The sequence below is a fragment of the Phyllostomus discolor genome, chromosome 8 (genome assembly GCF_004126475.2).
Source record: "Phyllostomus discolor isolate MPI-MPIP mPhyDis1 chromosome 8, mPhyDis1.pri.v3, whole genome shotgun sequence".
Lineage (NCBI taxonomy): Eukaryota > Metazoa > Chordata > Mammalia > Chiroptera > Phyllostomidae > Phyllostomus > Phyllostomus discolor.
In genome coordinates this window covers 103,950,905-103,966,083 of record NC_040910.2, presented here as the reverse complement: position 1 = coordinate 103,966,083, position 15,179 = coordinate 103,950,905, and the positions used below count along the sequence as shown (strand labels likewise).

At 60.5% G+C, this 15,179-nt stretch overlaps 2 protein-coding genes across 3 annotated transcripts; one reads left to right on the top strand and one right to left on the bottom strand.

Annotated features, from left to right (window-relative positions):
• Positions 1–361: 361 nt before the first annotated feature.
• On the top strand, positions 362–11,483 carry PCGF2 (polycomb group ring finger 2). 2 transcript variants are annotated; one of them, XM_028521230.2, is made up of 10 exons: positions 362–600; positions 6,253–6,404; positions 6,949–7,045; positions 7,315–7,370; positions 7,461–7,511; positions 7,752–7,860; positions 8,021–8,075; positions 8,167–8,262; positions 9,209–9,289; positions 9,830–11,483. In XM_028521230.2, exons 2-10 carry the CDS (start codon positions 6,293–6,295, stop codon positions 10,205–10,207), a joined length of 1,035 nt encoding a protein of 344 aa, XP_028377031.1. In that variant the 5' UTR covers positions 362–600; positions 6,253–6,292; the 3' UTR covers positions 10,208–11,483. The 2 variants fall into 2 exon arrangements, with proteins under 2 accessions (XP_028377031.1, XP_035889752.1); XM_036033859.1 differs by lacking the exon at positions 362–600 and adding an exon at positions 1,285–1,365.
• A 236-nt stretch (positions 11,484–11,719) lies between these two features.
• Positions 11,720–14,673, bottom strand: CISD3 (CDGSH iron sulfur domain 3). The gene is made up of 4 exons (XM_028520792.2): positions 14,538–14,673; positions 14,185–14,220; positions 13,518–13,637; positions 11,720–12,130 (listed from the first exon to the last, which is right to left on the bottom strand). The coding sequence occupies exons 1-4, from the start codon at positions 14,574–14,576 to the stop codon at positions 11,951–11,953; spliced, it is 375 nt and encodes a 124-aa protein (XP_028376593.1). The 5' UTR covers positions 14,577–14,673; the 3' UTR covers positions 11,720–11,950.
• Between the last annotated feature and the right edge of the window lie 506 nt (positions 14,674–15,179).

Below are 15,179 nucleotides of genomic sequence, written 5' to 3'. Positions count from 1 at the left end.
CGCGTCCCCCGCCCAAGCCCAGCGCCCTGTAGCCGAGTCTGGAGGGCTGCAGAGCGAGCCACATCGCGTGCCGCCCAGTCTTTATTTCACCATTTTCCAGGCGCCCCAGCTAGGGCCGGGTGGGGGGCGCACACGTATTTTGGGGGAGGGGGAGGTGAGTTGCAGAGTGTAACAGAGAAGAGGATTCATCCTCCGGGGTCAGGGATGGTTTGGGGAAGGTGAAGTCACCTCCTAGTTTTGGGGGCCCAGTGCCGGGTGGGGGGCAGCCGCGTTAGCCAGTCCCCCCTCCTCCTCCGCCCCTCTCCGCAAACACCCTGAAGGAATGAGGTCACGTGGATGAGTAGTGGGCGGGACCTACTCTTGTCTGGAGGAAAAAAAGCCATTTTGTCCCCCCCCAGCCCCGGTCCCTCCCCTCCCCCTCCGTCCCCTCCCCTCCCCTCTCTCCCTCCCACCCCAAGCCGCTTTCACAAACTCCTTTCTTACCGTAGGTTTCTCCCCTCCCGGTGCCAGAGCGAGCGACGCGGCTGGGGTCCCCCTCCCCTCCCTTCCCTCCCTCCCTCCCATCCCCCCTCCCCGAGACCCGCCGGACCCCGAACCCAGGTAAGCGGACGCAGACCGCCCTTCCCTTTCCTCCTACCACCCCGTAACCGTCTGGGGATTGGGATGAGGGGCCGGTGCAGCCTCTTTACACATCCCTGTGGGAGGAGGAGGCTCCGAGCCGGGCCTGCTGCTCGCGTCTGCGCCCCACCCCCGCCGGCCCCGCTCTACCTCGCCGGGTCCGCCTTCCTTTCTCCCTTTTTTCTCTCCCCTTTTCCCTTCTTTCCCTTCCAAGATGGCCGAAGTGGATTCCCCTTTTAACGACTTGGCGTCTCCCTCGACCACCACCTCTTTGTGCCTCAGCCCCCTCCTCGACCTGCTCCCGAGGTAGCGAGGGGGAGGGTCCGAGGGCAGCCACAAAGGCTCTGGGGCTCCATGCTGGGTGAATCTCTGCCTCCCTAGTCCTCAGAGCAGCCCTGGCTTTACCCCACTCCTCCCCTCGGTCTGGGGAGGGGTCGTTCTCTGCGTTTTTTGTGGATACCCCAGCGTCGTGGACATGCAAGGACTTGAGACCGGGAGGAAAGGGACAAGCTTTCCCTTTCCCTTCCCTTTTTTTTTTATTGCTGCGGGGCCGGGGGAGGGCGCTCTTTCCTACCCGGGTCGGTCCTCCCGGGCACCTCCCCCAGCTGGTCCCTTTCCCCCTCCCCCCCGACCCGACTGGGCGCCCCGCCTCCTCCCCAACCACCTAAGCGGAGCCTCTTTCTCCGGAACACCCTCCTAGGGCCCCGCCGAAAGTTTGGCTCTAGGGAAGATAGGAGCGGCCACCCGGTAACTGGGGTCCCTGATCCTCTGACCCAGGCTCCGGGGGCAGCCGGGGCGGAAGGGCTAGAATGGAGATGCTGGGGAGATTTATGGCGGTATTTCCCACGTCTAGCGGAGGTAGGAGGGGTCGGGCCGACTGGCCCCCCTCTCCCACTGGGGAGCCAGGCTGTCCTCTCCCTCCCCCGGCCCTCCTGCTGCTAGCTGTGGGCGGGTGGGAGTCCTCGGCAAGTAGACACTCCTGCCCTCCGGTCTCCGCGTTGGGCCCAGGCATGCTTCTGCCTCACCCCCTCCTCCAGGGCCCCCATCTGCCCAGAATTGCTCCGCATGGCTGGAGGAGGCCTGGGCTGGTGAATTTGCCTGTAAATATTGTGGAAGTGTTACCCCGCGCTTGCCCCTGGTCTTTGTCTCTCAGCGTTCACCCCCCACCCCGTGCTGCCTCAGTCTCTCCAGGGCTGGAGCTGGGGGTAGGTGGCATTCCTTGGTTGTCTTCCACTCCGTTCTGACGCCTCCTGCTCTGGGCCTCTCGCAGTTTGTATCTGTTCCCGAAACTCTAATTTCTCTTCTTCCTCCCTCTTGCACTCTGTTCCAAGGAGTGAGGACTTGGAAAAGAAGCATAAAGCGAGCTCTGTTGCAGTGTTTTGGTGGCGAGGTTTTCCCCCCGGGGGTTCCTTCTTTTGGAGTCGGGGGTTGCGGTCTTAGAGCTGTCTTTGGAATGAGGCAGGAGACGGAGCTGGGACTCAGGATGCAGACACTGTGTAGCTGGGTGGGGTTCACGTTGAAGTTGGGGTGGGGGTGGGCAGGAAGGGGGTTCCCTGCTGCTCTGGCTGACCTTGGTGGGTGGAGAGAGCCTGAACTGGAAGGGGTCACATCTTTGTTCAGCTCAGATGCCCACCCTGCTCCTCCAGCCTCATCCCTGGAGTGGAGGTTGGCAGGCGCACGGTCTTGGTTGCCAGAAGACTTATGTTATAATTTACACTGGGTGGGCCAGGGGTGCACAGAAGGTTAGCATGTGTTTGCGGCTCTGGTTTTAGCCGGGGTGTTGGACTCTGTGCTTCCGGATGGGGCGGGTGAGGGTGGCCCTGCACCTGGTTAATGTGGACCTGGCTCCGGTATGGCTGTATATGTGATGCGGTGTGTGCGGCCCAGTGGGTCTGTGAGCGTCTGGCCAAGTATCTGGCTGTGTGTGTGTGTGTGTGTGTGTGTGTGGTGTCTGTCTGGCCTTGTGTGCTGGGAGTGGGGGAGAGATGGAGGGGGTGTGTCTGGCTGTGTGTGTGTGTGTGTGTGTGTGTATCTGGCAATAGTAACTCTGTGTGTATATTTTGGGTTTTTGTTTCTGTTTGATCTTAGGAAGCTGGGGGGTGGGACAGGGCGGGAGGGTAGAGTGAGCCTGGCCTGAGAGGTTGACCTGCTTCCAGGTGGACACCTGTGGCACCACCCAGGCACACGGGGCTTGCACAGTTGCACCCACACAGCTGGGAGAGGCTGGACTCCTGGGACCTAGGGTCCGAGTCTCGATAGCACACTCTGGCTCGCTGCGCTTCCGTGCGGCCTCGGTTTCCCCGTCTGTACCAGGGAGTAGGTTGAGGCCTCCGCTCCTTCTCCGCACTTCATGGTGAGAACGTGTGCTGATGGTCTAGACCTTGACCCCTCCCAGGAGGCCCACTGAGTGGTCTTCTAAGGAACCTGAAGCCCGCCTACTTTCCGCCCGCCGGGATGGAATCGGGCTGGGCTTATTGGATTTTAAGTGGGCGGGGAGCCTGGCCTCGCTGCTGGGTGTGACGAGCCCTGGCTGCGGAGTCCGGCGGCTTCGAGTCCTGGGGCTGCCGTGCGGGCTGTGTGTGTGACCTGAGACAAGTCACTTCTTTGTGTGTTTCTTCATCGTAAAATGCAATGTTTAGACAAGATGCTTCTCGGATCTCTTCTACCTCTGCAATTCTAGACGTCCGGATGTGACCTTGAGTGACTTTTCCCAAGACCTGGAGGTTTTCTGTTGAGGGAGCTTCCCACTGCTGCAGCTGGGCGTGCGGCGGAGCGCAGGGACCTCTGGGTCATCAGAGGCTGGCTGTTTCTGCAGGGAAACTGAAAAAGACTGACCGCAAGAGAGGTCTGAGTCTTGGAGGTGCTTCCAGAAAGAGCTTGGTTAAGATGAAGAGATGGGGGGGATCTTTATTGGTGGGGGACTCAGAGGATGAGGACAGACGGATGCTGGGCTTGCACAGCAGGGAGTTGGAACTGGGTGCTGGGTGCTGATCAACCTTCCTTCCTGCCACTGTGGCCGAGACTAGGGGCCCCAAGGGCCAGAAGCAGGGTCCCGCCCAACTACGGTGCCCTTGTAGAGATGCTGGTTTGGGGACAGAAGACGCTGAGGGACTTGGCCCCCAGCTGGGGGAAGGCACTGGGGGTGGGAGGCGGTGCTCGGGCTCACTGTGCGGATGTGGCCAGCAGCGACCTGTTGGCGCCTCCGCAACTCCAGAGGACTTCCCAGCTGCCCCTGGTTTCTCTTTCCTGCTTCTCCGGTTTGTCTCTCTCCCTGTCTCCCTCGGGCTGTTGCCCTCTCTCAGCCTCTTCCCTAAAGCGATGCTGGCGGTCCAGCCACCCATCAGTCCACTTCCCTCTGCTTCTGTCAGACACCAGCCCGCTGCAGCTCCGGAGGACTTGGGTGCCAGCTGGAGGGCCCTAAGGCTTCCTAGTGGGGGGTGCTGAGGTGGGGGGAACCAAACTCATGTTTATGTTTCTTGGCACCTGCTGGCAGGGCTCTGCAGGTAACCATGGCAATCAGGTGAGGAACCAATCAGGGCTTCTCCCCAGCCCCAGAGGTAACAGTCTGAGGCTCTGGGGATGGGGTTGGGTGGGGGGAGCAGGGAGGGTCCCATTTCTTCAAAGGGAGAGGGAGGAACATTTTATTCCTTCAATTCCTTCATTGCCTTCATCCACGCGTCTAGAAAGGAGCTCGAGGGGTAGTCTGGGTCTGCATGCTCACCAACGCTTGAGCAAGCGAGGGGGCGAGGGTCACGGCCCACGTGCCTGGGAGCTCACTGAGGCCGCCGTCTGCCACACGGGAACTATGGCAGCTGTTAAGGGCAAGTGCTTGTTTGAAAACACAAGTGTGTGAGTGAGGTGGCTGTGGCCGTGTGAAGTGCTACGTGTTTGTGTGTGTGTGTGTGAGTACGTGAGAGGCAAAGAGAGAGAGAAGGGGGTATAACATTCGTCAGTAGCAACCTGGACCCCCGGCATCGTCAGACCCCAGAGTGTCCTGCTGCTGGCTGTGTGTGCACACAGATTCATCTGGATACAGATGCACACACGGGACAAGCAGCCGCACGAAGCCCAGGCGGCACGTACGCATCCGACGGATATCACACACACTCAGTGAGATGGCCACTCGGAGTTCGTTCTTTCCTCTGGATGTAATAATATTTGGGCATCTTGCCAGGGATGAAGTTGCCATGGAAACGATCAAACAGTGTAGTCGCCAGCAGGCCTGCTACATAATTGTGAAGGGGGGACCTGTGCCCGGAAGGCAGAAGGAAGCCACCCTCTACGGGGCGGGGACCGCTCCCCCCTGGCCAGGTCCGCAGGTCTCAGTCACGGCGTCTTCACAGACTCTCTGGGCTTGCTCCTCTCTCCGCCCCGCCTGCAAGTTGCTGTTTCTCCCGCGTGCGTGTGCGTGGCCTTTGTCTCTCCGCCTCTGGCCAGCCTCTGTTGGCTGTTTGGGTCTTGGCCAAACTCATCCTGGGGTCTCTATAGAAACTGGCGATCCCGGCTGTGAATTTCTGGTCCTAGAAAGCCCAGTGTGGTGGCTTTAGAAATGTTTCTGGAAAGGAGGGAAGGGTGTCGGCTGTGAAGGAGCCGTTGGGGCTTGGCCACCCTCCCGAGCCCCACCCCTCGGGCTCTTACTCTGGGAAAGAGGAAGAAGGGAGGGGCCGTCCCTTCTCGGTGCAGCTTTGATTTTTATACTGAGAAGTCAGAACACCGGTCATTCCAGAGCTGGGCTTCGCCTGACTGCCCCGGACCCTGCCAGAGCCTGGCTGGGTGCTCGGAGGAGCTGGGGACAGGGAACTTTCTGCCCAGCGCTGGCAGCCATCTGGCCTGTGGTCTGTCGCTGCAGAGTCTGTGGACAGGTTGCCGAGGGGGTGTCACCAGGTGTGAGGCAGTGGGTGGCGGTGCCCACGTGGGGAAATTTGCATGTGCGTGGTGGTGGGGGGGCTGGACTCTGCCGCTTGCAGACACGGGTGGAGCTGCGTGTTGCTCAGCACTTCCTGCCTGAGCACCAGGTCTGGAGCCTGCATGCTTGGCTTACAGCGCGTTTCCAGGCTGCTCCTCTGGGGCTGGGGCTGGGGCTGGAGGCAGAGCCAGAAGGCCGAGTGATGGGGTGCCCTTCAAACGTGAAGCAACCTGTGTTTCCTGCAGGAGGAGTGGATGGGATGGAAGGAGGGTGGGACTGGAGTAGAAATACCAAGTCAGGGACCTCCCACTTGTGTAGAGCCGGTGAGGCGGCAGGAACAATTTATTCTTTCCCTTATCTTACTTTCTTGAGGTTCAGGTCACTGGATTATTTATCTGAGTTTTCTCAGAGCTCCTACCACTCATTTGAGTGACTATGAATTGGGATTAGGGAGATTTTTTTTAAAAGTCTGTTCTTTTCCATTTTCCTGCCTCCCCACATCCTCTGGAGAGTTGGGCAGTACTTCCTGTGGTCTAACCTCAGTCTTTCCTGCTGTTCCTGAGGTGGAGCCTGACCTTGTTGCTCAAGATTGCACGGATCTCCAGAGCCCTGGCCACCCAGAAAGAACTAGACTCTCAAATGCACCCAACCTGAGGCAGAGAGGAAGGGCCTTGGGTGCGGAGAGGGTGTTGGAGCCCTGGGTCTCTGATTCCACTTCTATTTCCCAGGGTGGCGCTCCCCGGCCCCCCACCCCCCTTCCCCGGCATCATGCATCGGACCACGCGGATCAAAATCACGGAGCTGAACCCTCACCTCATGTGCGCCCTCTGCGGGGGGTACTTCATCGATGCCACCACCATCGTGGAGTGCTTGCATTCCTGTGAGTTGGGTGGGCTTCTCGGGGTAGGCAGCCTCCGCCCGGGGCCGGAGGGGCAGTGCCCAGGGAAGGCAGAGCTCGGACCCTGTGTCCGGCCGGGGTCCCTGGGTGAGAGGGAGGCTGCTTGGGAGGGAACACTGGACATTTCGGCCCAGAAGTTCACTTCAGGGACTTGGGTCTAAAATCTCTGTGGCTGAACTCTCGGCCCCTGAAGACACAGGCGCCCCCGGTGTGCACCATGGGTGTGGGGGCCCGGGGGTGTGCAACAGGCTGCCGCTGTTTCATACTCCATGGGGCTTGGGGCTCACCACATCCGTGACACATAACACCGGCCTAGCGTGCACAAGCACGCGCACGCACACACAAGATCTGTCCAAAACATGATCTCACTGGCCCTCTGAACAGGCCTGAACGGCAGGACAAGGTGGAGAAGGAATACCTGAACCTTGACGGAGGGCGTGGGGGTGGGCCTCCTTATGAAGGAAGCTCTGACTCTCTCTCTGTCCCTCTCTCTCCCCCCTCCCCCCGCCCCCTCCGGACCCCCAAGTCTGCAAAACCTGCATCGTGCGCTACCTGGAAACCAACAAGTACTGCCCCATGTGCGACGTGCAGGTCCACAAAACCCGGCCGCTGCTGAGCATCAGGTGGGCCCCGCGCTGCCCCTCCGGCCCCTGCGGTCCTCTGGGTCAGCTCCCTCTGCCCCTCAGCTGCCTTCCCATCGCCAGGGGACGGGTCGGGGAGGAGCACTGGGCCTCCTCCTTCCCTCCGGGTTGTATCCCTCGGGGCGTTCCCGGGGGACTAGGACCAGGTCCCCAGGGACCCTGGTGCCGGGCCCTGAATCTCTCAGAAAGGGAGGCAAGAAGCGGGGTCCCTGGTGGGGGGAGATTGACAGGACCCTGTATGTCTTTTCCAGGTCTGACAAAACCCTCCAAGACATCGTCTACAAATTGGTCCCTGGGCTCTTTAAAGGTACCCACCCACACACCCTTCCTGCGCCTGCCCACCACTCCCCGGTTCCCAGCCTGTTCCCTCCTCACCCCGCTTCCTTCCCTCTTCCAGACGAGATGAAGCGGCGGCGGGATTTCTATGCCGCGTACCCCTTGACAGAAGGCAAGTTCACGTGTGTGCTCCCAGGCCCCGGGCCGTGTTGAGTGTGTGGCGCCGTCCCACGCGTGAGGCCTGGATGCATGGGGCTGGCCATCCTCCACGCACCACCATGCATCCTCCACGCCCCTTGTCCCTGGCCCAGAGAATGGCAGGGTTCACCCCGCTGAGCGAGACCCTGGGCCCTCGGTGGGGGCTCCTTTCCCTCACCCTAGGCCAGCCCCTCAGAGTTCTCTCCTTTTGCAGTCCCCAATGGCTCCAATGAGGACCGTGGAGAGGTCCTGGAGCAGGAGAAGGGGGCTCTGAGTGACGATGAGATTGTCAGCCTCTCTATTGAGTTCTACGAAGCTGTCAGGCAAGTCTGTGCTGTGCCTGGCCCTTTGGGGGTCCTGAGCTGGGCCCCCTTCTCCCGCCCTGGCCCCGTCCCCCTGGAAGGGAGGGCCTTTTGGAAGTGTGTACTAGGAAATCCTGCCTGAACTCGGGTCTCCCTAGCTTCATTCCTTGTCCTCCCCCAGGGACCGAGAAGAGAAAAAGGGCCCCCTGGAGAATGGGGATGGGGACAAGGAGAAGGTGAGTGCTAGGGCCCACCCCGGAGTGGGACGTGGGCTGGGAGAGTGCCTGGGGCACGGGCCACAGCCCTTGGGTGCCTCTCCCCCGGCAGACAGGGGTGCGTTTCCTGCGATGCCCGGCAGCCATGACCGTCATGCATCTCGCCAAGTTTCTCCGCAACAAGATGGATGTGCCCAGCAAGTACAAGGTGAGTCCCTGGGAGCTTTGAAAGAGTGAGTGTCTGTCCGTGGGTGTGCCTGGCAGCCTGTGCATCTCGGCCATTGTTCAGGGCTGGCTGGGTGTCACCAAGGGCCTACCCGGTTGCGTAATGGAGCCCAGGGAGAAGGGTAATTGAAACCAAGAAGAGGGTGGGGCCGTCTGCATCTGTTGAAATTCGTGTGCAGAAAGGTACATGGGAACAAGGTGGTGTGTGTGGGTGCATGCACGCTTGCACACTCAAACTGTGGCAGAAGTATGTGTGCAAAAACACAGGGTCTTATCTGGGGCCAGCTGTCTGAAGGAAGACCAGTCGAATTCCAACAGAACTCTAGGGCACCGCTTCTGAAACTTCAGTGTGTCTGTGACCCCTCAGAGATCTCGCTGAAATGCAGGTGCGGATGCCGTAGGCTCTGCTCCCAGGTGCTGCCAGTGCCGCTGCCCTGCAGAGCACACTTCCGAGTTCCAAGGGTCTAGGGCAGTGGGTCCCAAACTTCGCTGCAGGTCAGCATCGCGGGAGCTTTAGAGCAACTCATATCTCACCAGTTAAATCGGAATCTCTGGGAGTGAAATCCCAGCATCGGTATTTTTTAAAGCTCCCTGCGGGGTTCCGCGCTACAGCCTGGGTGAGAGCAGTGCTCACCTGGGCCTTTTCTTTGCCCATTAGCTCCTGTGGGGGACCTGCCAGGGATACAAGGGAACCCAGTCGGTTATGTGGGTGGGGGGTCGTTAGTGATGTGGGTCTCTTCTCCAGACCCCTTTCCCCCTGGTGGTCAGGAGTTCTGATAGGGAAGCCAGATCTACCGTGAAACCCCAGAATAACCAGGGACCGCCTGCAAGTCCACTTTGTGTCCCCACAAGACTCCTAGCTTGGATGCTCTCGGCCAGGTGGCCAGGGCCGTAGCCTCACCAGGGTCATGGTGTTCCCCCTCCTCCAGGTGGAGGTTCTGTATGAGGACGAGCCCCTGAAGGAATACTACACCCTCATGGATATTGCCTACATCTACCCCTGGCGGCGGGTGAGTGGGGCTGGCGGGGGGACCCCTGCAGGTCTGGCACACGCCTGCGCCCCCAGTGACCATGGGAGCTGCCCTGCTCTAATCACAGACAGTCCATCTCCTGTCACATGAGCTGGCCGTGTCCAGAGAGGTCATGTTTCACTGATGACCTCCCACACTCAGGAGAAGAGGGTCCTTGGGCGGGCGGCATGCTCCAGTCTGGGGTCAGGGAAGAGGGCCTGGTGGCTGTGGCGGAGTCAGTGTCGCTCTCTGCCCCCCGGTCTCCCTCCCTCTGCAGTCTCCGGTCTCACGTGTTCTCTCTGGGTCTTGGGTGCGAGTGTTTCGTCCCTCCACCTGGCCTTGCTCGCTCCATCGCTCCGTCTCTCCCCCTGTGCCTGGGCCCTCCTATTCTGCCGGGTCTCTCTCTCTCCCTGAGGCTGGATCGTTTCCTTCCTTCCTCTTTGGGCACTGTGGGGTGATGGGGCATGGCTGCCTGGTGAGCCTTTCACCTGACGCCCCCCCCTCCCCTGCCCCCTCCCCCACCCCGCACTCTCCCTGCAGAACGGTCCTCTCCCCCTCAAGTATCGGGTCCAGCCAGCCTGCAAGCGGCTCACCTTGCCTACAGCGCCCACCCCCTCCGAGGGCACCAACACCAGTGGGGCCTCAGAGTGTGAGTCAGTCAGCGACAAGGCTCCCAGCCCTGCCACCCTGCCGGCCACCTCCTCCTCCCTGCCCAGCCCAGCCACCCCCTCCCATGGCTCTCCCAGCTCCCATGGGCCCCCGGCCACCCACCCTACCTCCCCTACTCCCCCTTCGGCAGCCAGTGGGGTCGCTACAGCTACCAATGGGGGTGCCTCGAACTGCCTGCAGACAACATCCTCTACCAGCAGGGGGCGCAAGATGACTGTCAATGGAGCTCCCGTGCCCCCCTTAACTTGAGGAAAGGGACCTCCTTTTCCAGCCACGCCTCTCCAACCCTCCACTTTTTCTGGGCTCCTTTTTCCACCTCTTCTACTTTCCCCAGCTCCTCCCACCTTAGGGGTGGGGGGTGGGTTTTATAAATAAATCTATATATATATGTACATAGGAAAAACCAAATATACATACTTATTTTCTATGGACCAACCAGATTAATTTAAATGCCACAGGAAACAGACTTTATGTGTATGTTATGTGTGGGGGATGGGCGTTCATTTTTAGGGGTTCTTGTGTAATTTGCTCTACTCTCTTTTGGGGGGGGTGCCTGGATGGACCCGAGGGGCCACCTGAGGCTCAGCAAAGCTCTGCCCCATCCTCCTCCCAAGGAAGATGCGGGTACTGGAGGGCCCACCAGCCCCCAAAGGTTTAGGCACAACTCTGGCTGTGTGTGGGGCCCGCCCTCTTTCCCCATCTTGGCTGCTGTCCTGCCCTGACCTGACCGGCACCGCCCCCCTCCCCGCCCATGTTGAATGTCCCGCGACCTGCTAAGACAGTGCCTTTTACACATGCAGTTTATCCCCTGGTTGTGAGGAGCAAGTGGGCGGTGGAGATGGTATCTCCCTCGTACCTCCTCCTGCAGTGGAAACTTTGTGCAAAGAATAGATAGTTCTGCCTTCTTTCCCCCCGTGTATGTGGCCTTCGCATCGTTTTTCTTGTGGAAGAGGAGATTCAGGCCAGGGGAGGCCGCCGTCCCTGAAATTCCATTGTGGCTTCAGCGTTGTGAACTGCTCCAACCCCTGTGCCCCTGCCCTCCGCCCCCACCCCACCCCCACCCAGGGAACCCTCACCGGCAAGCCTGGTGATGAAGTCTCACTTGGGGGCCCAGCGTGGAGAGGGGGAGTGGGATTGACCTCAGACAAGCACAGACCCCGGATATTGCCAAAGGCAACCAGCCCTCCAGCCCCCTCCCCACCCCCAGCTGAGGCCCAGCCAGGAAAGAGCCTCAGGGGCATGTGAAAGCACAACCAGACAGACACGTGTAGCCCCTGCCCTCAACTCCATCCCGAGGGGCAGGCTCCGCAGGTCCCCGCCCCCGGGTTTCAATGTGCATAGATCAGAGCGGGGAGGAGGTGAGGATGCAAGACTCATCACAACCTAGGTGTTTGGGGTTGGGTCACCCCAGTGGGTTTGTCTGTGTTTGCACCTTGTCCTGTGTCTGGGGTGCTGTGACTGTACCCTCCTCCTACCCTGGGACATTTGTATCTCCTGGCTTTGTAATAAATGCTGCATACTCTCTGGAGCCTCTAGTTCTTTGGGGCAGAGGGGACAGGGAAAGGATGGGTGAGTCCCCTGGCCAGCTCCTCATGCCTCTTGTCTCTGGGGTCAGCTTGCCTTGGGGGACCCCATGTGGGATAAACCTGAGCTGCCCCCCCCCCCCCCGACATCTGTCAGGTGTCCCCACACCAGGTTAGAGGATCCAGAGCAGGGGGAGGCCCTGGGCCTCCCACCAGTGACCACAAGGACACCACTCACGACGGGCAGGCCTGTTTAATGCCCTCTTCTCCAACAGCAGGTGTTAAAGCAGGGACCTGTTCCCGGCTGCCCCAGATTACAGACATCGGGTTATGGGAGGTGAGTCCTTCACAGGCCAGCTGTTGGTACTTGGGTCCGTGGATGATGCCTTCTTGGGCTTGGCACTCATCTTCCTTCCCCACCAAGGGGACACCTGTCGCAGAGGCCTGGGGCGGAGCAGCAGCCACCTGCTCAGAGCGGGGACCCCACTTCTGCCTTCTGCACCCTCTCACTCCTGTGGGTGCCATCACAGTACGGGGGCTTCTGAGTGGCCTTGCAGGTACATAGGGCCATTGTTCGGGTCTCCCGGGCTTTGAACTTGAGTGGGAAGAGGCCAGTGAGTTGGAATAAGTGGGAGCCGTCACAGAAGGGCTAGTGAGGGAAAGAAAGAAGTTAGAGCCCTGGCCCCACCTGGCGGGGCTGGGCAGGCGCAGTGGTTGGGACCCAGGCTCCTGAGTGACACTGGTCTGCCTCTCATCCGTAATGGGAGGGCAGTGAGACAAGCTGTCCCACGGAAATAATAACCCTGTATCATGCACTTTGCATCCAGGGAGTTTGGGTCATTACAGCCTCAGTCTCCAGGACACAGCATTTTCAAGGTGACACTAGGGCCTTAGTTTTCAGCACCATTTACACTGATAGGTTTGCTGTTGTTTTTTAAATGGCTGAGTCTCCATTGGTTCATGAAATTTACTTCTTTCCCCCATATTCTTGGGTAAAAATGGGGCTGGAGAGAGCCTGCATGTGTCCGGGCTCTAAGACTGCAGTGTCCATTTTTCAGCTCCAGGGAACTGGGCACATTGCAGGGAGTGGACGGTAACAGGGAGGAAGGAGCTGTCCCATAGTGAACTGGCCATCGGTGCCTGCGTCCACTCCCCAACCACCCAGGAGGTGTTCAAGCAGGGACGGTAATGCAAACTGAGGCCCACAGAGGTGCTGTGATGTGCTATTTGGAGGGCCTTTTGACCTTGGGGTGAGGGTGGGGTAGGAGGAGAGATGAGGGGGATATGCAGGGAAAAAAGTTAGCACCAGTCCCAGAGGGCACGAGGCAGGGAGGCACAGCCACACTCCGGCTGGCATTCCTTACTGCTCCACCCCCGGGGGAGGACCTGCTCAAAGTCCAATCAGTGGCAAAGCAGGGCTGCTGACACCACAAACGGTTCCGAGCTTAGCTGGGGCCCTGGAGGCTAGGGATGTGCAGCAGTTTCCTGCTGGACGAAAGGCTCCTGGCACAGACGGGACGACGAGTCCAGCTGGGAGCTGGCAGCCAGGCTGAGAAGACGGCGGGTTGTGGCAGGCAACCAGGAAAGCCACATACATGGCCAAGGGGAGGGTTTTCAGGGGAAGACAGTGGGAAGGGGCGCTTGGGCGCAGCGGAGCTGGGCAGAGTCTCCCCAGTGTTGGGTGGGGTCCCAGGGCTGGGATCCTTTGGCCCAGACGCTTCTTGGAAGGAGCAAGAAGAGAGGAAGAGACAGGCAAGAGCCTCGGAGCTTAGAGCGGGAACCTGGAAGGAGCCTCTGAGGGGAGGGAGCACCAGAGGCGAAATCCAGAACCCTGGGCTCCACCTGCCTGGCGGTGTGGCTGAGTTTCTGTCTCTCTGGGCTCACCGCAGACAGCGGGTGCAGAGGACAGAGCTGAAGCTCTGGGAGGCGCTGGCCTGAGAGTATTTTCCCTTGAGAGGGAGCTCCCAGGAGACAGCCTGCTTTCCCAACCAGGTTCATCCTATGTCAATGGGAGGGGTGGGGTGGGGGTCTCTCACCTGCTTCTTGCTGCGGCCACACACACACCACCTGTAGGTTTTCCCTGCCACTAGTTCCACCTTGATGGGTGTTTTCAGGGCCACCACGGGCTTGGCTGGGATGTTGGGGAACCATTTGGCCTGTGGCAGGAAAGATGAAGGGCCTGGGGTCAGCCCAGGTCCTGGGAGCATTTTCCCCCCTATGGCCTTGTTCGGTTTCCCGCTGGCCCTGGCTTGTGGCAGGGTTCCTCTGCAGTAGCTGATCTGATGGCACGCAACAAGGACATTGCCCCCAGGACGCCGTAAGTACCCTGAGCTCCGGGCGGGGAAGGGCTTCAAGGCCACGCAGGCATTCAGGTTTTGGGGCCCAGGTGCGGTCTCTACAAGCCCTGGCTCCACCCACGTGCTGGGGCGGGGCGGGCGGACCCTGCCAGCCTAAGCAGGCCCACTGCACCTGAGGCTTCATTTAGCAGGCACCGCTGCTTCTCAGCGCGGGAGCCTGGCTTCCCGCCCTGTGCGCTCGGTCCAGCCTACCTCCCCCGAGCCACGGGGAGGTGGCGAGGCGTTCGCAGGCTGGACGCGAAGGGAAGCAGGGCTGAGCCTTTCTGGTTCCCTTCCCCGGTGTCTACCTTTGGAGTCTGGGCCTGGGGACATTGGGCAGAGAAGAGGAGAAACTGGAGGTACTTACCAGCCAAGAGGAGATGTCGCGCCTCTGGTTCAGCCTCTGCGTGTCACGCAGTCATCACCAGACGGTGGTGTGGAAACAAAAACATAAAGTCAATGGAAAGCGGAGAACTTCCAGGGGGAAGTTATCTGGCAGGGAAGAGACGACCGCTGAGGGGTGTAGGACAAATGAGGAGGTAAGAAAATGCGGTCGCAGGACACGAAGGAGAGTCGCAGGGGAGGTGTTGGCACGCAGCAGGCGCTCAGGGAAGGCTGCGAGCACAGGGCGACGCGGGGACTGGAGGGGGACGCTCCGCCGAGGGGCAGGCGAGGAGAGGCGCGCCCGGGCCGCGCCGCGCCGCGGAGGGGGATGCTCACCCAGGCCACAGGACGCAGGAGCGGGCCCACGCCGCCCATGCTGGCCCTGGCCGCCGCGCCCGGCTGCGTCGGCTCCGCCCCGCGGCCGGGTCACCTTCCCGCTTTCCCCCGCCTCCGGGCCCGCCGGCCCCGCCTCGGCCCGGAAGACGCAGCGGGGTTTCTTGCGGGCCTACGCAGTCGGGTCCTACCCGGACGGCCGGAAGCCAAGCCAAGTACCACCCCCCCACCCCCCACCCCCGCCTCTAAGGGCCTCCTGGGGGGCGTGGGCCGGGCTCCCCGGACGTCCGTCCCCTTCGTTACCCGCAAGTCTGCGGAACGATCCGCACAGCACAGCGTCCGTTGCCTTTCGTTCCCTCCCGGGCCGCATCCCCCGGCCCCGTGTGAGCCGCGCCCCTCCCGGGGGAGCCGTTTTCTCCTGCTGAGTCTGACAGTGTTGCTGGGAGCGCAGGCGGCTACATCTCATCACCTAGGGAGCTTGTTTTACATTTTTTTTTTTTTTTGTAACAAGATTCCCGCCAGCCTGGCCTACACCTCACATCCTTGTGGGTGGGGCGCAGGTATCTGAGTGTTCGATATGCAGCCTGGGTATTTTGTGCATTCTGGCGAGCGATGCCGAGTGCAAGAAGAGATGTAATAGGCCGT